Source organism: Aspergillus pseudoviridinutans (assembly GCF_018340605.1).
Source record: "Aspergillus pseudoviridinutans IFM 55266 DNA, scaffold_9, whole genome shotgun sequence".
NCBI classification, from domain to species: Eukaryota; Fungi; Ascomycota; class Eurotiomycetes; order Eurotiales; family Aspergillaceae; genus Aspergillus; species Aspergillus pseudoviridinutans.
The window spans coordinates 1076518-1100240 of record NW_025091289.1 but is presented as its reverse complement, the minus strand read 5'-3'; the positions used below and the strand labels follow the sequence as shown (position 1 = coordinate 1100240).

The 23723-nt window shown below is 48.9% G+C and overlaps 9 protein-coding genes across 9 annotated transcripts; 3 read left to right on the top strand and 6 right to left on the bottom strand.

Annotated features, from left to right (window-relative positions):
• Window positions 1–242: 242 nt before the first annotated feature.
• Asppvi_011204 (dienelactone hydrolase family protein) lies at window positions 243–1181 on the bottom strand (the record flags this gene model as incomplete). The annotated part of the gene is made up of 4 exons (XM_043307038.1): window positions 243–445; window positions 513–630; window positions 706–1034; window positions 1094–1181. The coding sequence occupies 4 exons, from the start codon at window positions 1179–1181 to the stop codon at window positions 243–245; spliced, it is 738 nt and encodes a 245-aa protein (XP_043162973.1).
• A 1047-nt stretch (window positions 1182–2228) lies between these two features.
• Window positions 2229–4204, bottom strand: Asppvi_011203 (Ytp1 family protein; the record flags this gene model as incomplete). Its single annotated transcript, XM_043307037.1, has 4 exons — window positions 2229–2411; window positions 2481–3182; window positions 3248–3888; window positions 3946–4204. 4 exons carry the CDS (start codon window positions 4202–4204, stop codon window positions 2229–2231), a joined length of 1785 nt encoding a protein of 594 aa, XP_043162972.1.
• A 6492-nt stretch (window positions 4205–10696) lies between these two features.
• On the bottom strand, window positions 10697–12557 carry Asppvi_011202 (putative ubiquitin C-terminal hydrolase Ubp8; the record flags this gene model as incomplete). Its single annotated transcript, XM_043307036.1, has 7 exons — window positions 10697–10810; window positions 10906–11112; window positions 11166–11594; window positions 11650–11981; window positions 12029–12133; window positions 12184–12444; window positions 12506–12557. The coding sequence occupies 7 exons, from the start codon at window positions 12555–12557 to the stop codon at window positions 10697–10699; spliced, it is 1500 nt and encodes a 499-aa protein (XP_043162971.1).
• A 1110-nt stretch (window positions 12558–13667) lies between these two features.
• Asppvi_011201 (DASH complex subunit DAM1) lies at window positions 13668–14466 on the bottom strand (the record flags this gene model as incomplete). Its single annotated transcript, XM_043307035.1, has 4 exons — window positions 13668–13860; window positions 13931–13982; window positions 14044–14095; window positions 14149–14466. 4 exons carry the CDS (start codon window positions 14464–14466, stop codon window positions 13668–13670), a joined length of 615 nt encoding a protein of 204 aa, XP_043162970.1.
• A 562-nt stretch (window positions 14467–15028) lies between these two features.
• On the top strand, window positions 15029–16930 carry Asppvi_011200 (CRAL-TRIO domain-containing protein; the record flags this gene model as incomplete). The annotated part of the gene is made up of 4 exons (XM_043307034.1): window positions 15029–16150; window positions 16204–16245; window positions 16295–16394; window positions 16449–16930. The coding sequence occupies 4 exons, from the start codon at window positions 15029–15031 to the stop codon at window positions 16928–16930; spliced, it is 1746 nt and encodes a 581-aa protein (XP_043162969.1).
• A 308-nt stretch (window positions 16931–17238) lies between these two features.
• Window positions 17239–18262, bottom strand: Asppvi_011199 (HIT family protein; the record flags this gene model as incomplete). The annotated part of the gene is made up of 6 exons (XM_043307033.1): window positions 17239–17346; window positions 17406–17420; window positions 17489–17581; window positions 17770–17838; window positions 18014–18096; window positions 18223–18262. The coding sequence occupies 6 exons, from the start codon at window positions 18260–18262 to the stop codon at window positions 17239–17241; spliced, it is 408 nt and encodes a 135-aa protein (XP_043162968.1).
• A 998-nt stretch (window positions 18263–19260) lies between these two features.
• On the top strand, window positions 19261–20979 carry Asppvi_011198 (M20 family metallo-hydrolase; the record flags this gene model as incomplete). Its single annotated transcript, XM_043307032.1, has 3 exons — window positions 19261–19514; window positions 19655–19969; window positions 20037–20979. The coding sequence occupies 3 exons, from the start codon at window positions 19261–19263 to the stop codon at window positions 20977–20979; spliced, it is 1512 nt and encodes a 503-aa protein (XP_043162967.1).
• A 390-nt stretch (window positions 20980–21369) lies between these two features.
• On the bottom strand, window positions 21370–22509 carry Asppvi_011197 (40S ribosomal protein eS10; the record flags this gene model as incomplete). The annotated part of the gene is made up of 5 exons (XM_043307031.1): window positions 21370–21636; window positions 21696–21785; window positions 21864–21934; window positions 21988–22085; window positions 22469–22509. 5 exons carry the CDS (start codon window positions 22507–22509, stop codon window positions 21370–21372), a joined length of 567 nt encoding a protein of 188 aa, XP_043162966.1.
• Window positions 22510–22573: 64 nt separating this feature from the next.
• Window positions 22574–23503, top strand: Asppvi_011196 (telomere maintenance SDE2 family protein; the record flags this gene model as incomplete). Its single annotated transcript, XM_043307030.1, has 1 exon — window positions 22574–23503. One exon carries the CDS (start codon window positions 22574–22576, stop codon window positions 23501–23503), a length of 930 nt encoding a protein of 309 aa, XP_043162965.1.
• Window positions 23504–23723: the final 220 nt, after the last annotated feature.

Here is a 23723-nt window from a genome sequence, read left to right as displayed (position 1 = left end):
TAATGCAGCAGCACTGAATTTGGACTGAAAGCAATCAATGCGCAGGGCTCTTTGAGGCTACTTTGTCTGAGTGGGCCTGTCAGTAACGCGGATCACGGGGTCACGTGTGCGATAAGCGCTATCGGTCCAGGTATCTCAGCATAAATACGAAAGTTGATCCTGAAAATTTGCAATCTCATTTTTCTAGCTCATTAAATCATGATCAATTATATATGAGATTTATATTGACTTATAACATCAGATTACAGGTACTGCTGGAACCACGCAACAGCCTGGTAGAAGGCCTGCTCCTTGCAGAACTTGAAGTGCTTGTTGCTCAAGTCTGCACGGACAGCGAAGCCATGTGTAACACCGCTGAACAGATTGATCTGCCAGGGCTGACCTGTCTTGATCAGAATATCCTCGGACTCGTGGCGGAGCTGAGTGGTGAAGATGTTGTCGATTTCTAACATATTCTCAACGTCAGTTATGATACTGATAGTAACCTAACCCATCCTCGCGGACCAACTTACCGGAGGCAGCGATAGAAAGAGGCCCAGCGATAGCAGCGAGCTCCTCCTTGGAGATAAAGGAGGGGTGAGCGGTGTAACCGACGTCGATCTTACCGGGCTTCAAGAAGCGGCAGACATACTGATCGAAAGAGCCTTGTTAGGAACGGGATACACCAACAAACGCATCTTGCAGGTTTCGAAGCATGTAGCTTACCTTGCCACCAAAGCAGTAACCGACACCGGCGATTCTCTTGACTCCCAAGTCCTGTCTGAGGTACTTGATTGTAGACTCGACAACAGGGTCAACGTTGKCGATCTGGTGCTTAGGAAGCCAGGCGGGAAGATCAGCCTTGCCAGATTCCATATCACTGAGCTTGATAGCATCCTTCTGGAAGAGGTCGGGAATAACGGCGAGGTATCCATTGGCAGCGAATTCGTCGGCAAGCATCTGGGCGTTGACATAGATACCGAAGATGTCGCTCAATATGACGACGGCCTTCTCGGGGCTCTTGTTGTCCTTGGGGTATGAGATGTAGGTTTCAACTTTGAAGACTCAGCACGGAGACCTGTTGTGTCAAGAAAGGAGTAGCAAGGCTACTTACCACCCTCGAAAGTCTTGATTTCCCCAGCGGGATTACCTTCGTGCTTGAAACCAGAGGCACAGCAAGCTCCGGGCGGGTTGGATGCCATCTTTAAAAGGATATGAGTATAAAAAGCTGCGTGAAGAGCTTATTTGGACAAAGGCTGTGAAATATGGGAAAAGTAGCGGATAGATAACGCGGGACAGCCGCCCCTCTTTAATGCCCTCTTAAATGCCTGAAGGAACATCAAGGAACATCCATCCAATTCAGGCCCCCCTCCCCACTCTTGCCCCTCATGGACGCTTACTAATGGGTTACTCTTTCACGTATTACAAGACTGCAAGATAAAGTTACAGCTTTGACAGGAGTGCCTTGTTCCATTGATACGATCTAGAATAATGTCTGAATACCTGCGGAAACTAACCGGGCCTTATCACATCCCTCTGCAACGTCTGTTTGACATTGTTGACATCCACAAAGCCACCGAGGTAATTTTGAGGCATCGGGTAATCGGGAGTATGGCTAAGCTTTTTCTCCCCGTCGGCAGAGGCTCGGGGATAAACACACGGTAAATCCGTTAGAGCGAATTAGATCGAAGTCTCAAATTGATACGGACTAGCAGCAAAACGTGCCTTGCTGAGAACGATTGGCGGGACTCCCGCGGGAAGAGCCTCTATCGTTCTGCTTGGCTCGAGCTTTAAAATCATATTCAGGAGGTGGCGCTTGGACAAGACTCTGTACAATTGTTTCATGGTCCCTTTCGCCCTATATCCACCAAGACCATAAGAGATCTCTAGGTAGTATTCCCAAAAAATCCTGTCATATCATTGGTTATCAACCACCGCTCATTAGCCATTCCGTAAACCATGTGTATCGTTCATAAGCATCAAAAGGCGTCAAAAAAGTGAAAACCTGGCTGTGGTACATGGGGTATTATGTCCAGTCACCCAAGGCCAAACACCTGGTCATAGAAGTCAAATAGTGTAAGGGGTATAATGAGATCACAAGTAAATATTAAATCCTCCAGTTCATCCTGTTCATGTTGTTTTTTGTTCTTTTATTTTTCCCCCCTCGCCTTGATTCGTATCAAAAAATCAAGCTGAAGCGTGAAGAAGTGATCTAAAACCGGGCGGCGAGAAAATCATCTCAGCATAATTCAGGCGGCGGGGAACTGGAAAGGCGGCAGTTGTGGTCGTGACTCCTTCTTCACCGCCCAAGCTTTGAGGGCAATAGCCAAAATCTCACAAGCCATGATGAAGGCGGTCACACCCATTCCAACAGTGAACGTGAACATCGCATCCAGATCATAGTATTCCATGCTATCAACCACATTGCGGGTCTACCCACAAAGATCAGTAACAATTCCCAGGATTAAAAGTAAGGAAAGAGAGGGACACAAGACACTTACACTTAGCATGAAGATCAACCCGCCAGCAATCAGGCAGAAGGATGCCACAATCTCAGTTGGCGGGCGCGAGGGAAGATAGGAGGTCGGAGGCTTGAGGTATAGCAAAACATACGTCATGCCACGAGCCAAGGCGAACCCAACGAGAAGATTTCCCCATTGCTTGTGTACCATGGTCGAAATCATGCTCGTTTGATGGTGAGATCCCATCATCATTCCCAAAAGCAGGATAACAAGCGCAGGCATTGGATTGAGGGAGACGCCCTGAGTATCAGGGGTCTGCCAAGCAGGGTCTGCTGAACCATGCACGCCGGCATGAGCGGGAGATTGCAGAACGGTACTGTTCAGCCAGCCTTTGACGCGCTTGGATTCGAACAGCATGCCGCAAAGGCCACCGCCGAAGAACATGATCGAAATCGACACATGCTCAAGGTCCGTAGCACTCCATGCGCCGCCCCAGCCAGCCAGATGTTCCAGAAAGACATTGCTTGCCCCGTAAAGGAAAATGACGAAAGATTCGGTAAACTCGCCAGAAGGAATCTTCGCCTTCCATTTTCCGACAATGGAGCTCGAGGGTTTGATGTTCCATGCCCAACCAAGATCTGCCCAGCAGCCCATCCAGCGGCCCAGGGTCAACACACCGTACCAGAAAAAGATTCCACCCTTTATGAAGTGCGCCAGGCCGTTGAAAACTTCGCTTCCCCGCTGCAGTTGAACTTAATTAGCGCAATCTTAGATCGAGAAATGAGGGAGATAGAGAGAAGGCTTACCATAATGCCACCATAAGTTACACCACCGGTTGCGATAGCGACGAAGCCAAAAGGCAGGATAATCCTGTCAATAACTAGAGATACAACACTCAAGACCCGGAGAACGCGACTAGATACCAAGCGAGGCACGCGACTGGCGAAAAACCGGCCTAAAACGGTGCTATGTAGCCAGCCGCGGGGAGCAGGCTCCTCAACTACTTGCTCGGGCTTCTCAAAGGTATCATATTCTTCTGAAGGAGATGAGCAGGAAGGTGAACTTGGCCGACTGTGAAGGGAGGAGGAGTTTCTCTCGGTGCCCTGGCCACTGTCTTTTGACCAGCGATAGGCATGACTTATTCCAGACGGATAAGGGTGCGAATTATCAGCCATTTCGTCGGTGGGCACAGGGAGGAATGCTGCCTGTTCGTACGACTTTGCTCTCTCGCCTCTGCCAGCATACGCGAAGATCAACGACATAATGACCTGTGCGCTGATTACCCAGGTCGCAATCCACCCAATCTTGTGATGAACATTGTTCTCATACAGATCAGGGGTCTGACTGTTGTAGATAATTCCGATAAGTAAACCCAAGGCATTGCACACCAGGAAGGAAAATTGCGATGGCAGTGCAAATCGCGAACGCGCGATACTGAACATGACGGCTGTGACAGCACTGATCAGCAAAGATCCCGAAGATGGTGGTTGCTGGAATTTCTTACCTGTAGGCAGGACGAAACACCATGCAATGATCATGAGAGCGATGTGAGCCATTATGGTGCCCGAATGCTTCCCGTAAGCGAAATAACTCATGGGAGATTCATCGTTTGCGTCTTTATGCGGCTCCGACTTTGTTGTGTCTTCCATGTTCATGCCCATGTCCATTTCCATGGATTCATCGTCTCCGTGAGGAAGTGCATTGGCGATGGATACTAGTAAGAAAGAAGCCGCAAATGCGGCGCGGGATGCTGCTCGCAGCATGGGCGATTTGGTTATTGTATTATGGGGATAAGGGCTGAGCTAGAAGGTTGTTCTGGGAGGGCAGCGACTACAGAGAGCTGGAGTTGAGGAACCCAAGCTCCAGCTCGTCTGATGATTATTCCGATGGCCGGATTGTGAGAATTTTCTGATTGCGCAAAACCGCAGCTGTATGAGTTGCGGTGTTGAAGTGCTACCGGCCCTGGCGCGCAATAATTACGTTGGGTATGCTTGTAGGGCTGAAGTATGAGGGAGACAGCCGAAGGAAAAGGGAAAAGGGAGAAGTAAGAATGAAATGGGAGACAGGGGAGGGGGAGTAGATTAAGAGGTAAGGTGCGAGGCCAGATATTCTCTCTGTATTTTCCTTCTTTTTTCCCTTTTGCTCTCTCTTTATATGCGACGATGACTTTTTAATAATTTGGAGTTTCGCTCTGATTCTTTCGGAGCAGGCGGGGATAAGGCGCCGTCCGCCGAGAAGGACGTGGAAACAAAGCAGCTCTCCAAAGCTCCGTATGCCGAATAGCACGGCGGTGGAGAATAATAATTACCTAGCGCTACCGTGCTTGGCTTGAATTGTCCTGATGGCCTCTGATATTCGATAAATTCCGGCGTTTTTCGACCTAGAAAATATCAAGCGATGCAAAAATATCATGCCATTTTATGATGCTAATGAGTATGATATGAGTGACGATGACGATGACTTTGTCGCTTATAAGTCGTTCTACCTGGATCAGAGCTCCGGAATGGTCATAGAGACCGTCATCATGCGGAGTCTTTGGGACGTGGTATGAGTAATTATTTGAGGGTTTTTGGTAAGAAATTTTTTTTCCTTCCTCCCTTATTTTTCGTTTTCAAAATGGGTCGGTCTGGAACGCCAGGGAACTACAGAGTATGTATCCCAGGATCACCTGAGATCGCCTACTGATTCGAATGATGTCAGTGTTGATATCACTGATTTTCTCTCGACACCTATGCCTAAAGCATTTACTTGAGCTTGAAGCAGACTACAAGATCAAACCCAGCTCTCAACTGCAGTACAATAGCAACAATAACAAACAATTACCCTCCAGATCTTCCAACAGAAGAATAGGTAGTGTGGAACAAATTGTTTTTCTTCTCGGATGCTCGGATCCATCGGAGGCGTCATCCCGCCGTATCCTTGAATTACCAATTATGGACTAGCCCGTGACCAGCCAGCCAAGTCACTATTGCACCAGTCCGCGCCGTGGGATGACCTCATTCCAAGGTACCTTTAGCGCCTGAATCGGAGCTACTAGGGATTAGGCATTGACCACTTTTGCTGACGGGGCCAAATTACTCTATTTGTACGTCCCTTTTTGGACTGGATTATTTTTGAGAACTCACACTGCAAGTAATATGATCGAAGTTCCGATTCGTCCGTTATCCACACATGCTTATTACAGGCACTCACCGCTAATGATCTGGTCTGATCCGTGCGGCTCATTGCTGTCTCAACGTACCTAGATACTTCTGCCTAGCCTGATTTTTTGGGCAAGTACCTACCTATCGCCAGAAGGTGTCACTTGATCATTACCGGGGTTGTGATTCGCTATTTCTGTAACTCCGTATGAGTACAAAGATTGGATGAAATTGTCTGTGCCGAAGCGACGACATTCTGCCTTACCAACTTCTGTGGGGCCTCTGCCGATCTCTAACAATAATGATAGAGGGCACAATATTGCTGTTATTCATGATTTGTAAGGCGTGCAACAGAGCCGAAAACTATCAAAGGCACTTATTCATTCAATGGGACAAAGGGCAAGTAAACACGAATACATACAGCTCAATAGGAAGAGTTATTTAATGCAGAGTGACAATATAGGTAGTTATATGAGTTCATCATCTTCTCCTTGCATTTGAAATCGAGCAAAGGCACCAACTATTACTGGATAAGGAATGACATTTGCGCGTGATGGGAAAAAAGAATGTATTAAAGGTAGAGAAAGATACTGCCGAAGTCCGAGATCTGTACCCCTCTTCCCTGGAATTGTTCTTCAAAGATCATCGGCTATTGTCAACCTACTTATGCATACCTACTCAGCTCCAGGCGCAAACACTTCCTTCCGGCAACGCGAAGCTGGGAATGAGCTGATGTCACGTTATGCTGGTAATGGAAGGTATCCGAATTCCATGCGCAGAGTACGGAGTATCTGCTTTGAAGACAGGAAACTCAATGCCAAGAATCCCACCTAAAGTCATTGGGATGAGCTGGAGATGAAAGGACGGGGCACCTTTTAAGCGAGTATACAACAACGGCATGGATGCATCCATACTCCGCCGAGTACGGCCAATCAATTCGATTAGCTGCAATCAAAGCTCGGGCAGGTTTCCCTTCATCATCAGTTCCTCGAAGAGACCCCGCCAAGCGGAATACCTGGCACGTTGGCTAATGTTGGTGACACGACATCCACTAATTACCTTAATAATAAGACTGTATCGGTAATTTTGAATTTTCTGTCTGCCTGTGCCAAGCCGAGTTGACTGATAAGAGTTCTCGTGATAGTAAGGTACTTCCGTACCAGCTCCCTGAAATACCTTAGACTAACAATAATTACATTATTGACTAGGCCGACTCATCTGACAGCCAGGTGCCGATCCATTCTTGGCATGATTGGCTAGTAAGAACGGATTAAGGAATCGGCCTGCATCCGCGATCCGCGAGCTTCCGTGAGAATGAACTACCAACTCCCAGTTCCAGTTTCTCTCAGGAATAAAGTTCTCGGCGTCCTGAACAGTCGATATTTGAGGTGAAAACGGGCAGATACTCACTCTATATGCACGCACCTGTATCATCAAACACACGACCCGTCTTTTGGGATTGGCGAGTGATTACGGACACACGGCACCTGCTGACCTGATGTGCTTCTCGATCTTTCTATGCTTGCGTCCTTACGGAGTAGAGTGGTGTGACTCATAACATGGATCAGCGAGCCTCTGGTCATCCTGCTTTCCGTCAATTGTTGCGGCCGTCGAGAACTTCGTGTTGGAGTATCTATTGAGACCTCTAGCTTCTTGTCGTGGCCGAGATACTGCGGCATCATGTTGGCTGCTTCGTATGACTGTGGTGAAGCTTAGAACTCTTTGTGCTGTATAGATCCTCTCCACATTAACATCTGTCAGTGTCAGAACTTATTTAATCAATGTAATGCGGTACCCCGGAAATTCATTCAATCCTTTGTCAATTCATGTGTAACAGCTAAGTACGGGCTGAAGTTGCCGAAGTACCTAAGTGGTACCTAGAGTACTCCGTACAGCTGAGCACCAAATCACAGCGGCACATTACCAGGGTGAAAATAATGCAGACAGGTCATCGAGAATCGTGCCATGGTGACAGGTAAAACCAACCAATCAGAAATTATGATCGCCGGCTGGAACTCGGGGACTCGGAAACTTCAGGTACCCCATCTGCACTGTCGGATATATCGCGAAACCAGTCTCGGAAACATAGGGTATTGCAGTTGCACAACATTTGTCCCGATGCATAAATCCTCAACACAAGAGCATGACCCATATGCGAAGACCGGCACTTTACTCCGTACCACGCCCAGAGGCCCCAGTCACTGTTGGGATTATCAACAGATCCATTTCTTTAGTAGCTCCATAGATACTTCCTCGGGAATTGATTCCTCTCACATCGGAAAATCGGCACATTGCTAAGGAAATATCAACGGGTTCCCAGAAGATGACCCGCTGCTCGCGCTACTGTGTAGGAGCTAACTGGTGTTCCAATACTCATCACTGAGTCAGTGACTCTGCTGACTTTGAGCTCATCCTGCGGAAGGAACTTAAAGAGTAATATCTACCCCAGGTATATCATGCAGGTAATCCCGCGCCCTGAATGCGAACAAATGTCGGATTGTCGTACGAGTCCTCGGCTATTCTTCCCAAGGGTAACTCACCATGAGTCTTGAGACCACTCACTATTGTAACCATCAGTCATCGCCTGCATGGAGTTACAACCTGTACACCTCTTGGAATCAAGTCCCAAAGAAAGCGCGCACTCCATAATCATATCAGGAATCTCATTCATCATCCACCTCTGGCGGAAAAAGACGCCCTGTTGGTCGCGCACACAACCGTATGACTAGACAAGCTTGACCGCAGCTGAAGTGAGCAGAAGACAGCTTTTCGAACGCTGCGCGAGGACGATTAAAATGCAGAACATTGAGATTCGGTCTATGTGGTGGTTTTGTTGTTGTAATGCCATAATCTGTCAACGTCCAGCCCTGCATACGTTGACAGATATGCTTTGAGAGTTGCGAGTACCTTCCCTCCACAGGACCGTTGTTCAACAGCCGCAAACAGAAACGGAGCTGTCTGTGTGGCACATATCACTGTCGACATGCCGTACGCACTCTCAACTTGAGACCGACTTTTACCACAGCAAATAGTGCTTCGCTTGCCGGACTTTCATAAGCTTTTCGATTTGTAGGCTAAATGCAGCTCAATGATCTAGCACACGCTAGTGACAATCCATAATGGCGACCATACGTGCTTGCTCCAGGGCGCTCTTTCTCTATGGGGCATTGTTAGGCGCGCGTGGCTTCTCCCGCAATGATGCGGGATTCACTCCATTCTGAAAGCTTCCCAATTAACGGTATCCACGAGAAGATGTGGCTTGTCCACAATTAGGGATTGACCACCCATCCGCATTGGTTTGAGATACGGACTTGGAACTGGATGTAGGCCTAGAAGTAATGTTGACTGTTCTATGTAAACAGATTCAGCGGTATAATTTTATTTCTCATTGTCGATCGTGTAATGATAAAGAAAAGGTAGCTTTAAGCTTATCCTCGAGTTGATGAGCGGATAAGGTCGTTTCTTGCTTCATCCTAATTCAGGCACTGCGGAGAAACAAAGCGCCGTGGACTTGGTGACGGGGCGCTAAGCCTAAATAATGAGCCTCAAAGTCACATGACCGTCGTAGCCTAATTGATCTAGAAACGGCTTAGCGCTAATCAAGCGAGATGGCCCGAGCCCGGCAGCGGAACTGAGGCACACAACGCATTTTCAACCCTAATATCTTTTATCCTCAACGCCCAGCGCCAGCGACGACAACCACCTGCCAAACACCGTCAACCCCCAGGTTTCCTCGTCTCAGATTCAAGATGACTCACGAGTCCGTTTGGTACAGCCGGCCCCGCAAGTAAGGATATTCTTCAATTCTGGGAGTGTCGATACGCTTTGGCTAATGTGTTACCGTTTTCCCTCGATAGGTTCGGCAAGGGTTCCCGTGAATGGTGTGTGAACGAAATTCCCTAGGCGATACGAGGAGGATAGGTCGAAATATTTTGGTTTGCGAGCAGGAATGGCTAATCAGATATTCGCGTCGAAACAGCCGTGTTTGCGCCCACCGCGCTGGTCTCATCCGCAAGTACGGGGTATGGAAATGAGCCAACTATCGTGAATAACGTGCGTTGGATATGCGACTGATAGTGGTTATAGATGGACATCTGCAGACAGTGCTTCCGTGAGAAGGCTCAGGACATCGGTTTCTACAAGGTTGGTTCCCACATACACCGCAGAGTCGGAACACCATGGCCAGGTTCAACCCGACGACACTTCCGGAGAACTGGTTGGCAGAAGAAGAGCGGATCACTAACAGATTATCTCTACATCCAGTACCGTTAAATCTGCTTTCTCGATCCATTTCCTGTTTCACGACGAATCGTTACGTGCTCGGCGCTCGGTAGCTACCATGGAGGAAAATCAAAAAGGAATCATATCCGCTTGAATTCCAACGGGGGAAAATAGGAAAGAGGAAGAGGAGATGCTGGTGTGAACAACCCAAAAGGTGTTATGTCGAAACCTTTTATCTTTCCAATTCAATATTCAAATTGAATTCATGAGGATCTTTCTCCCGTCCTTTCCACCTTTACCGACACCTCGAGCCCGCCATAGCGAAACAGTGTGGTGAATGTGACGAATTCGACTGCAATTGGGTCAATACCACCTGTAGACGACCATTTCTAGTAAGGCTACATACGGACGTAGCGGCCGGTTGTAACAGTATGAAATTTTCCTTTCGTCTAGCCCTCCGGTGCGGCATCGTTCACTTCACTTTTACACTCTTATGACTCGAGAAACATAACCCATCGCGTAGCAAAGATTCCGGGTCTTGACCGTGCGGTCACCAATGTTGCTCTTTGTAGAGACACAGATTATCTGCTATTGCAACTGAGCGTTTTCAAAACACAACGTCCAACGTATGGTGAGAAAACTGCTGGAATCAAATTCTAGCAATCACCGAGCCATGTCTTGCACAAGCATTTTAGCACGGTATTCTAATTACCTGCCTAGTGAGAGACGCAATCAAATACAGATAACGTTGAGGCCCTCCCGATTGGAATTCAAATAAGACCCGCGAATTGAACTCCGGTGCCATGAACTCCTGTCTGCTAGAGCCAGGAGGGGGAAAACAAAGATGGTTGCCTCTCTATTGAAGATTGAAGGGTACCGAGGCAATGCAACCAGCTACTGCAAAGAAGCAGTAAACAATCGTAGATTGTAAAACAAGAGATAGGCATCGGCGTTGAGGACTTCAGCCTCGGTGGCCGCAGTGACCTGATCATCGTTGAACAGTACCCACTGTCGAGAGAAGAATTAGTCATGTCAACAATGCCATGCCTTGTCTCCTGAGAGCACACACGAGGCATAAGCCACTAAATAACGGGTAGACAAACCTGGTCGCCCTGCTTGCAATAGACGTAGTAGTGTCCAGCGTCCAATTTGCCTTTGTGGACAACTGCAGAAGAAAGATCATAGATGAATTTGGATTTGTCAAGATCCTCCCTGTGCCGATGTGTCGTATATGGGAGCATGTTGATCGACAAAGGGAAATCGACTCTGCCTTCCACTTTCTCCGACACTGCTGAGCTATGCTCGAAGCGCTGAATATCATGTTAGCCAGGTCCACCACGGTCGTCAGAGACGAGAGACACACCTTCAGCTGCATGCAGAGAATCGCCGGCAATTTCTTGATTCGCAAACGCTTTGTTGCTTTCTGAGGCGTACCTCCACACTCACTGCAATTGTAAACACCTGCCATCAGCCTTTCTGGCGACGTAAAGCTCTCCAGGCAACCATTTAGCGTAGGTGTCGTTGAGGGCCCGACACCACCGCCCATGGCCCGTTTCTTCGCCTGTACCTGAACATCCAGACTCAGATCGAGCATAGGATCTTCCGTTTTTGTAATGTTGCCGCAATTATCGCACATCACACTACTTTTAAGCTTGCCATAAAATGTTTGGTGAAAAAAGCAAGGACACCCTTGGTCGTGATCATCCACGTGTCCTTCAGTGCTCGCATGTAGCTTGTCGACGAGGAATTGGTAGTACTCGTGTGCGTCCTGCTGGTGGTAACCTGCCAAAGTCTACGAAGCGTCAGCAACTTTTAATGTCCCAAGAGCCGGTCAAGAAGCCACCTACAGGACTCGCACGCCATGATGCTAGAAGGAGATTCAATGCTGCAAATCCTTCTGCTTTGTCGCTGCTGTTGAAGTCGGCAAACGCCTCTGCAACTGCGCAGCCTACGCAATCCGGGACAGAACAATCGTGTGACTGATGGCCATTCCCCAAGAAATAGGCATTCAGGATGGGATCATGCAGTAAGGTCTGCAGGATGACGTTGAGATAACATGTTTGTCCGAGATTGTACAGACCTCTGACGCCTTGCTTTGCACAAGCGCGCTTGTTGGCGTTGTTTCTGACAAACTGTTCATCAGAAGAACTTTCGCTTGATCTCCGTCTCCTAGATGCTGCTGGACTTTAACAGGTTGAACGAAATCAACATAGACAGGATGCGAACCTTGGTGCATTCCATAAGGTAACGATCGAAGACGTTCCAAGTCATGGTCATAGACGAGGTCACCGCAACCTTGGCAGAACAGAGTACGTCCTCTTGACTCCATGTCTGGCGGTGTCAGCTACCTTCTACAGTAGAGTCGCCCTAGATTGACTTACAGAACTGATGCCCAGTCTCTTTCGCATGAGCTTGTCTATCGGCAGGGGCGCACACTTCAGAGCAAGTCAAGCACGTGTATTTTGGCCTTAGCAGAGAAGCAGTACGCAGGCCTCCCTTTTGCTTCGGAAAATCATCCACCGTTAAAGGCTTAGGAAACAGAGGTAATGGCCTAGGAGCCAGAGCATTGTGAGTTTTAAGGAATGAGCTCTTGAACTGATCGGCAGTGTTTCCACTCTGAGTCAGTATTGCGGCGAGATGCTCTTACTAAAAGTCAGTTTGAAGATCTATAGAGAGGACGGTATCGTGATGATGCCTGCTTACCGCAACCGAACTCAGCCTCCGAGAGAAGGGACGCGGAACTAATGCTAGCCATGGTGACGAGGAGAAGCTGTTCCAAGGATGTTGTAGAAAGAAAAGATCGAGATGACAGGGTATTAGAAGAATTAAAGAAGACTTGAGAGTCTGAAAGGAAAAGCTTCAGAATATATAAGACGACTGGGAAAGGCGTCTACCAACAGATACCTTGACTCTTGAGGCCGAGGAAGGACAATAAGCTCAAGTTAAGTGCGGATGAATGCAAAGCATTCATGAATAGAAGTCGTGAAAGACCTTGTATGGGTTCACAATCGCATTGTGAAGCTTTCAGAGGCCAGCCTCTCAATCGACAATAGAAATCTTCAGCGTTGTGTTGCCCAAGGTCTAGTCTATTGACGGCTGTGGTGAACCTCACTCTCCCCTGCTACCACTCAGTGTTCCGTGCGGATCGGATTGGCACTGAAGCGACCTGAGGAGCGAATAAATGAACCAGCAGCAACACTTGATAAAAAGTGAAGCTTGAACTGCAGATGACTAACTTTGTTAAAATGATATGTGTTTCCTCAAGATTATTGAGCCGAAACTATGTGACGCCACAGAAGCTTTGTAGACGGCTCGATGTTGGTTAAGAGATCTTTTCTCCTCAGGGTCCGCCGCTCGGAGCGATAAGGAACCGGGCCTACTGCTGGGGATCCGCAATCCCGGGGAATACGCCGCCTTTTTGGGGAGATATCTAAAAGTAAGGTCTACTTGTAACGTCTCATATTGCGCTCGTGAAATAAAATCTAAGAATTGCGTAGGCCTTGACTTTATAGAGATAGTTTCATTTCGCATTGAATGTCACTAATCTGGCTTCAGGTGGCAACGCAAGTTAGAAATCCATCTCAACAACAGTAGCCCATGAAAAGAGAAGGGCTACGGTTCGAATCGAGGCAGACGTATGCTAGCGAAGCAGCCCAGGCACTTTGTGACGCTCTGATTGATCTGGTATAGCTGTGCCTCCACCATTGAACCGGTCCAGCGCGTCTCCGTCAGACCTCTGCTTCTTGATCTCCAGTTCTCGACAGTGCTGTCAATATTCCTTATCTTGAATTATGGGAAAAGTCCGCATGAGCACAGTTGTGTACTGGGATATCCGGTTGTATAACTGTTATTCCCAGAAGAGCGCTCACCGAACACCTCTACCTCGAGGCAATGCGCTGGGCCGAGCCCGATTAGTCCCTCTTGTTGTATAGCGACCGCGTGTCGACCCGCGTGTCGAAGACCCCCGAGTAGCTCCTCGAGAAGGGATGGAGGATTTGGATGTGGGCTTTGAGGAGATCGTGCTAGGAGGATTCTCAACGAACGAGGTATCTGTCGTCCTGTGGCCCCGGGTCGTGGTCAGAATAAACCTCCAATGCGCAATGCTGCTATGACTTAGGAATAACTCACATGAATGTTGCCTCAGCATCAACAGCTCGTCGAACTTCTTCAGCTTCAGCCTCTGCAATCTTAGTGAGTATATTTGGTCGTGTTAATTTTGTCGAATACATGCTTTACAATACCTTTTTGAGCTTCAGCTTGTTTAGCTCTCCGGAATGAATCTGCTATTGGTGCCTAATTCTTAGTGAGCAAGGATCTAATTGGGAGGAAGGCTCATCCTGACGTACCTCCGGGAAGTCCACACAGAACGCATTCATATTTAAACCATAGAGGAAGCTGGCAAAGCTCTCGCTAAAACGTGTTAAACTCTCGTGCATCAACTGAAGGTGCATGAAATTCGCTTCAAGGTCTGCCATAGAATCTGCAAGTTCTGCAAACTGCGGCTCGAGAGCATTGATTGCGGGTTGTGTGTAGCTAGCATTGCTGATCCTCGTCCCATAACCATGGGCTTCGCGGATTGACGATCGAGAATTGGGCCTCAGAGGAGTCGTGGGCCTGGACGAAGGTCGCGGGCGCGAGGATGACCGGGGAAGAGCAGTTTCCATCATAGATTCGATTCTCACGGTTTCCCGACGTTCGAGGAAACCTGACCAGAAGTCTGAGTACGAAGCCTTTGTTGTTCCGGGGCCAACGATAAACAATCACAACGCGTGATGAATTAGGCCTAGGCAGCAAGATAGTTGGGCAGCTCAGCAAAGAATATCAATCATGGTTTGTAAATGATCACTATGGAAATGAATTTGTTGGAGACCCAAATCACCTCGGTAGTATTTACATATCGAGTGTTTCTGGCTTTTGCCTCGTTAATTAAAGAGTGGGTGCCGCATTGTTGATCCCCCGCTTTCCAGTTTGCGATTGGATCGGAAATTGAGGCGCCCCGAGGGTCCGTTGCGGCATTCATTATCCACAAAGCAATGATGATATAAATCGTTCGGGGTTGCCAAGGTAGAACCACTACTATTTAGTACTACTAATAATAATTGTCAAATTTCCCATCCTCGTGTGCGCTTGCCCCGTCTGGCATGAAATGAGGATAGGAACAACCAACAACATCACAGTCTTCACAACAGACCCCACCCTAGCCTCTCGTTATTAATCTCTCAGCACATGCATGCTTGTTCGTCTATTCGACGCCGTCTACTCCTTCCTTCGGCCAACTCCGTCCATTTCCGCTCATACTCCCTGCCATTATTACCGATTGGAGGCGCATCTAAGCCTTGTTCAGCTTCAGTCTCCTTAGCTAGACGATCAACCTTCACTGTAGCGTCATCGCGGAACAGCCCTCTGAGGAAGGCTTCATCATTTTGGACAGTTACATTCGCTCTTGCTGTCATTTGCGGAGGAGTTTGGTTACAGGATAAACGCTATCATCCCAAGGACGACTCGCCTGCTCCATCAACTTCGCAGAATATCCAGCCTGAACAGGAACCGTTTCTCGGCGTAATTGACACTCTTAAAACAATGCCTACCAATTTGCCTCCTGGAACCGTGGGGAATCTCACGGCAGAGCAGGAAGCGAAACTGCAGGAATTTTGGGTGCTGCTCCTGAAGGTCTTTGGCGTTAAACTTGATGCGCTGGAGTCAGCTAAGGAAGCACCGGCCAGCACGCCGCAGGAGAACAAGAAAGAGCCCAAGCGACGATTCGGACTGTTCGGTAGAGGCAAGGACAGTGAAGATGGCGCCGCGAGCGAGAAATCTGCGGAAGGAATCACAACCAACCTCGCGTCTATCAATATTTCTGATGGAGACGATAAGTATGGACAGTCGAAGGAGTTCCAGCAAACTCTGGTTGACATGTCGCCGGAGGAGATCCGGACAACATTCTGGACTATGGTTAAACAAGATAATCCCGATTCTCTGCTTTTACGCTTTCTACGGGCGCGCAAGTGGGATGTCAAAAACGCTCTCGTCATGTTTATTTCCACTATCCGCTGGAGGTTGATGGATGTGAAGGTGGATGACGATATCATGAAGAATGGCGAGCAGCATGCTCTCAAACAGTCGCAGAGTACCGACCCTACTGAAAAGAAAGCTGGTGAAGATTTCTTGATGCAAATGCGTCGGGGAAAGAGTTTCCTCCACGGTGTCGACAAATCAGGCCGGCCAATTTGCGTCGTCAGGGTGCGCCTGCATAAGGCTGGTGATCAAAGTTCAGAGGTCTTGGACCGCTTCACTGTTTACACAATTGAATCGGCGCGCATGATGCTTGCGCCTCCCGTCGAAACTGCTGTGAGTCTCAAAGCCCAGACAAAAGCCGCCGAGATGCACCTGACACATTCTAGTGTATCATTTTCGATATGACCGACTTCTCATTGGCGAATATGGTATGCCCACGATCTTCAATCTGCCATGGACGTTCACTTACCTCGGCAGGACTACTCTCCGGTCAAGTTCATGATCAAATGCTTCGAGGCCAACTATCCTGAATCGCTAGGAGCGGTGCTCATTCACAAGGCGCCTTGGATCTTCTCAGGTTTGTCTTCGTCCCTAAATTGGAAGCCGTATGTACTGAAATTATTCTGCACAGGCATCTGGAACATCATCAAAGGATGGCTTGATCCGGTCGTTGCTGGCAAGGTCCATTTTACTAAGAATGTCAAGGATCTGGAGGAGTTCATTCCTCGAGATCGCATCATGAAGGAGCTTGAGGGTGATGAGAATTGGGAGTACAAGTACGTGGAATGCGAACCGGACGAAAATAAGCCGATGGAAGATACAGCCACACGAGACCAGCTGTTAGCAGAGCGACGTGAACTCGGGAAAGAAATCCAAGACGCCACCATTTCATGGATCTTGGCCAGCTCCAAAGGAGACAAGGACGCCGTGGCAACAGCTAAAGACAGGAGAAAGGACCTTATTGAGCGGTTAAGGGCGCAATACTGGCAGCTTGACCCTTACGTACGTGCCAGGTCCCTGTACGATCGCTTGAATGTGATCCAAGGTAATGGCAAAATCGACTTCTATTCAGCGGAGAGCATGTCCAAGGGAAACGCGGCCAGCAGCCAATAAACAGGAATGTTAAGAGTTGATGAGACAGTACCATAGACCTGACTTATCATTACCTTTTGGACATCGACGGGCTCAAAAAATGAGTCATGATGTCTGTTCTGGACGACTGTTTATATATATAGAGCATCGCAGTCTGGACTAATGCATCAATTCCGCATACACTGTCTTGACTTTCGTACTGAATGATGTAAGGGATGAAATTGAAATAGGCCTTGGTAATGACACAGTCAATGCTTGACAGGAACTGAAGGGCCAACGCTAACTTCGTGTTGAGCCAAGGTGTGAACTTTTGGAGTGAAAGTGTTGGTTTACATCTTGGACTTGATTTCCTCATGCAGAGCCTTGAGTTTATCCATGTCGGCAGATTGTGCAGGCCATCCAATACCAAGACCCTCCGTCTCATTTGGCTTGGGAATCTGTCAATCTGCGTGTTAGCACCATTGCTACGTAAACCAGGAGAAATGCTAAGACGTACCATATGGAAATGGACCTAATCAAATAGAACAGTAAGGGTTAGCGCCGTTTTTTCATTTTACACGTCCAGGAACCGTCTCTTACATGGTCAACAACTTGGTGAGCAATGCGGCCGTTGTTCTGCAGAATGTTGTAATCTTCTGCACCGCTTGCTTTGGCAATCTGCTTGGCCACGGGCTATTGGAGATAACACCTGTCAGCCTTCTCCTAATGAGAATAGGATTAGGTAGGGACTCTGTAACCTGCGGGGGACAAAGTTCAGAGTCCGTGGACCTTATCCCCCAAGGTCCTCAGAGATGTGCAAAGGGTATAGAAGGGCGGGTGACACGAAATTCTGCTTGCGTCTTCTTTCTTTCTTCACGTACCAGCACTTCCCTGAGGACGTCGTCAGGGATATCGGTGAGCTTTGCACCGTGGAACTTGGGAATCACGAGCTATTACAGACAATTCAGCACTACTGTTAGCGGACTTATGCTTCTCTCAACATTAATAGCGTGGACCCGCCAAGATGTGTACAAAGCGGCTACATGAAATATCCTATGCCTGGGTATAGGACGGATATCTCGGGCAGGTTATGCTGCAGTCCAACGTAAAGGCGCCAAAACTTACCGCATGGCCACGGCTGAGAGGCTGGATGTCAAGGAAAGCGAAGACCTTGTCACTCTCGAAGAGCTTGAAAGAAGGGATATCACCTATGTTTCACAAGGAAGCTTAGCGCCATCAAGCAGGAGCGCGTACGGCGTTATCGCCAGCTTTTCTGGCGAAAGTTGGACACGCAACACCTCACTGGAAGGTCGGCGGCAGGAGATAGGACTCACCCTTGATGATTTTGCAGAATATACACGCAGCGGAAGACATTATTTAGACAAAGTGTGGATCAATTAGATGGCTATACACGTAAATAACTGAAGTACCGATTGAGAGCAGACAATAATCAGTCGTGAAGTCAATGAACTGTTCAAGATGCGGGCAGGTGGGTTGAATGCGGGGTACGCGACGTCAAAAGAACCAGAAAGAGAAGAGGAGGGCGACGAGAGCCGGATTCGAACGGAGACCCTTTCTGTGGCAGGAAGTAGGTTATATTTTAAATTCAGGAGACTTCTCCGAGGAGTGGGACAAGCTAGCTCAGAACCCATTTCTTGCCTTTTACCAGAGATGGCCGTGGCTTGCCCAACATACTCCTCTTCTCAATCTTTGGACCTTTCAATCGACATAGCTGTCGATTTTGTTACTTTTATTTTTGTCCAGTATTGTTAATGCCTTCTTAGATTGCTGTGTCCTTTTTTTTTAACAGGATTCTAGCCCAGAGTATGCCTAAAACAATTGCAGGAACGATATAGAGTGCGTGTCCTTTTACTGGTAAGCCCGTGGCTATAGTGCCGCTTCCGGGCGAGTGCTCCTACTCCGCCTTTGTCAATGATCGCTACGCGCAACTCTTGACGCTTGCTTTTCAAGATCATCATGACTTGGCATGTCGAAAAGCTGTACCGAAGCGAAAGTCATGAGTGTATGCTCAAGCCAGTTTTTCGTACATTATCAAAGATTGAGAGGTTATCTCACTACTCCAAACGAGGCAGGTTCCCAGTCCCCTCCATAGGTTGCGCAGCTACCCCAAATCTTCCAAGTTGGAGAAGGCGCCTGTCCCCATGAACGGCAAAAGTCCACTTCTAACGGCTTGACCACCCAATTGACGACTATTAAACTCGATGAGATCCCAGAGACCCGCGTTGATAGGCCTTACCCCACCGAGCGGTCATCTTATCTCTGCTTTCTCCGCACGGCTTCCCCATCAAGCGGCCGTTCTGCATACCAAGGACTCGTAGATAAATTGTCGTCGTTCCTTGTTGAAAGGCGCCATGGCACTTGCGTGGAGTTCTAGGTTTGCAGCTTCACCAGCTCTCCGACTTCCTTTCAGCCGAGGAGTACCATCACATCCCGTTAAATCTGCGTTCATACGATTTCAACGGTCTTTCTCGATCTCAAGGAGCCAAGCCATGTTATCCACAGAACTGAGCGAAGCGCAAGTCACGGCTTTACGCGCAAACAAGGACCGTCTTGCGAAAGATCTTCATCACAGTTGTCAATGGGGCTATGGTATCCGATGGGGAGAGTAAGCATGGCATCCTGCATTCTTTCCTAAGCTGGGCCGGTGCTGTTCGTAATCTTGGCGAGCAAACAATGAAGCTCCGCGATGATACACTGTTCCCATGTGTAGTTCAACCGGGCAGTGCTAACCGATGTCTGGCTTAGTGGACCGACAGATACCGGTATGCAGCGTCTCGCCCTGTCCGAGGAGGACAAGAGAGTGAGGGATTGGTTCATCGAAACTGCAAAGGCACTGAGGTGCAGTATCACCATTGACGAGATGGGGAATATCTTCGCTGTACGCCCGGGGCGTCGAAAGGATGTGCCTGCCACGTTCATCGGCAGCCATCTGGACACTCAGCCGACTGGAGGTCGATATGACGGGATTCTCGGAGTTCTTGCGGGCATTGAAGCTTTGAAGGTCATTGACGAGATGGGAATCGAGACAGAGGGAGGCATAGGAGTTGTCAACTGGACAAAGTAAGAACCGTTCTGCAGATGACGTGCGCAGATTCCTGCCGCAGACAGTATAGTAACATTTCCACAGCGAGGAGGGTGCTCGATTCCCAGTTAGCATGATTTCTTCCGGCGTGTGGGCGGAATGCATACCTCTTTCGAGGGCCCATGACCTCAAGGAAGTTCCCACGGTGGCTTCACTACCTACCGCAGCCTCCTCTCCTGAGTCGATGAAATCCGCCCTGGAAAAGATCAACTACCTTGGGAGTGCCCCATGCTCATACAAAGAGACGCCAATGGCAGCGCACTTTGAACTTCACATCGAACAGGGACCCCATCTCGAGTCTGCCAACCAGCGTGTCGGTGTAGTCACTGCCGTCCAGGCATACCGCTGGTACCGCCTGAACATCATCGGTAGAGACACTCATACTGGTACTACAGCCTTCCAGCACCGGGCAGATGCCCTATACGCTTTTGCCCGCATGATGGTTCGCGCTAGGGAAGTTGCGTCTTTCCACGGTTGTTTGGCAAGTGTTGGTATTATCGAAGCGAAGCCTGGTAGTGTCAACACCGTGCCAGGGCTTGTAAGCTTCTCCCTCGACATTCGCGGGCCAGAGACCGAATTAGTCGCTGTGGTGGAAGCAGAATTGAGAAAGGAGTTCGATGCAATTGCTGCCGAGGAAGGTAAGGGTATTGGGAAGCCATGCCGAGTGGAGTGGACCATGGATTTCGACTCCCCAGCGGTGAAATTCCACCCGGACTGCATTGAATGTGTTCAACAATCAGCAGAAGCCGTCGTTGCCGACGCTGGTGTCTCTGATCCCAAGTCTCTTGTGCGGACTATCATGAGCGGTGCAGGGCATGACAGTGTTTTCACCTCCAAACGAGTTCCCACAAGTATGATTTTTGTGCCGTGCAAGGACGGTTTGAGCCATCATCCCGAGGAGTTTTGCTCTGCGGACGACTGTGCCACAGGCGCATCAGTCATTCTGCAGGCAGTAATCCGGTATGACAGAAGGAGATTCTCTGCATAGGACTCGTGCTTGTCATAAGATATCAAGAAATCAAACCGTTTATATTGTTCTCTCCGACCAGGTGTCATATCGACAAAAGCAAGGCAGGCTCCATTGAGCACTTCCCATGCGCAAATTCAAATGCTGGCATCCTACCGTCAGAAACCAACAAATCTACGAGTAACACAGATTGATCGGGCTGAGTCATGATGATTTTGCCATTAATCCTAGCTAGTTCGTAACAAGAGGCATTGGCAGTACATAATCCTCATTCCCCAGATAGAAAGAGTAGTTCTACTTTTATCATAGGATGAGCAGGGGGTGCGGCTTTTTCTGGCTTTTAGAGCCTACTCAAGCCACACTTGCAGCATCCGTCAACCCTTGGATGACCGAGAGACGAACAACCTTCCTTTAAGAAGAGGGGGCACCACGGCCACGGCCGAAGCCACCGCGGAAGCTGGGGGCGAACTCGCCGGGGGCGCCACCCTCCTTGGGCTCCTGCTCACGGCGACGGTAGCCACCCTCACGGCCACCCTCACGGGGAGCACGGGGGCGACGCTCGCGCTCCTCACCACCCATCATGCCGCGAGGGGGAGCGTGAGAACGCTGCTGCTTGATGTGGGTAGCGGGAACAACCTCGGCGGGAAGGTGGAGCCACTCGCGGAGGTAGTCAAGACCCTACAAGGAAAAAAAATCAGATCCGGCTCAAATCACTGGTTGGTTGACAGTAAACGTACCTCAGGGGTGAGGGTGTAGTAGTAGTACTGCCACGAGAACTGGGTCTTGATATAGCCGCGGGAGTTCAGGGACTGGCAGGCCTTGATCACCTATAGTAGAAGAAACACACGTGTCAGACGTAATCGTTCAACTTCGACTTTCCTCAGGCGGTTATGGGGTCGACTCACGTAGAGGTTCTTGGTGTCAATGTCGCCATGCTTGGGAAGGTTGAAGTCCTTCTTGGCCACGAGCACACCCTCTGTTCAACAAGAAGCACCAAGTCAGTGAGAGTTCGTTGTCAATTGAGCGAACCAATCTGCGCTGCGAAAGCCGCACGATTGGGAGTCGACGGTAACATACCGCGGAAGAGGTACTCGTGGATCTTCTTGCGGTCTTCCTTGGGGATAAGCCTGCAGTTACATTAGTACAAATGCGAAATCAATGTATGAAAGCCATGAAGCTAAACGTAGCACTTACATTGTCGCGAGTTCCAGGCGCTATTCGGGGAATCGCTCTGACAACGCGAGGAGAATGGTTTATATGATGGAAGTGATCAAGTGGAGCGGCAGCCCAGGTTAAAAGTGCGACGCTTCCTGTTCGGGAACGCCTGTTAGGGTTGTGGCCCTGATCCGCGCGCTAGCCGGATATGCAGAATATCACATGATCATACGACATAAGTTCTTCAGCCTCAGGCAACAGTCACCGCATCTTAGTCATCCTCCCTTATCTTCAACTCCACTTTTGACAACCTTCAACGCCTCGCCGCCTCTACGTCAACTCACTGACACTTTACATCTCGAACACTTGGCCGCGCAGTCTCGTCTCTAACGGCATTGACTAGCCGCAATAAATATTAAATAGACTAATTTTAGTGGCAGTCAGATACCCAACGATCAGTATGGCAGCACAAACAGTGAACGTGCTCCTTTCATCCTTCCCAGGACTTTCCCTACCTTCGACTGTCTCATTTGCTCTCCCATCCACGTCGACAATCTCTGATCTTACCGATAAAGTCTCCGCATACTTACCGTCGTCGATACCGCTTCAGTCCCTTGTCTTGACCACAACGAGTAACAAGCAACTTGTTCCATCATGTGAACGTTTACTTTCTCTATTTGGCGCCTCCAATGGCGAGGTTGCAACAACGTCGAATCTCCTCCCCCTCCGGCTGACTGTTCCCCTGCGCGGAGGCAAAGGTGGTTTCGGTTCCCAGCTTCGTGCGGCTGGTGGACGTATGTCGAGCAAGCGGAAGCGCAATCAGGGCGATGACAATGGCTCCAGTCGCAACCTTGACGGTCGCCGTATTCGCACGGTCAACGAAGCCAAGGCTCTGGCCGAATACCTCGCAGTCAAACCGGAGATGGATCGAAAAGAAAAGGAAGAGCGTCGGCGCCGGTGGCAGGCTGTTGTGGAGGCCGCAGAAAAGCGCCAGGAGGAATTGAAGAACGGTGGCGGAAAGCAGAAGATCGATGGACAGTGGATGGAGGACAAGGAGGAAATGAACGAAAAGGCCAGGGAGGCTGTGTTGGCAGCAATGAGGGACGGAGTATGGACGGATAACTTACGCGACGCGATCCTGGGCGGATCTAGCACCAGTGCCAGTGGTAGTGAGGGTAGTGGACAGGACAATCCGAGCAGCTCAGAGGAAGACAGCGATGAGGAACAAGACGCGGGGGATGTATCCATGCCGTCAGAACCGGCTGTCAAGTCAGTGCCAACCAGGAAGTTCATTGGATTTGATGATGACGATGAGTTCATGAGTGATTCTGAAGACGAAGGAACTGAGCAAATTGACGATCCGAAGGGCAAAGGAAAAGCGAAGGCTTGATTATACAATGATCAATTGCGACTGTTTCTTCGAATTTATCTTGTTTATTACGATCAGGGATTTGCAAGCGTGTTTTTCTTTGGAGTGTTTGTAGTTTTTGCTGAACTTCAGAATTCAGAATTTACGGAATAGTATGCTCGTAATCCTCTTCTTATCATAGTTTCGGTGCTATATACCTGCGCTTGTACTGTAGTTCTACGTCTAAACAATCTGTTTGCCA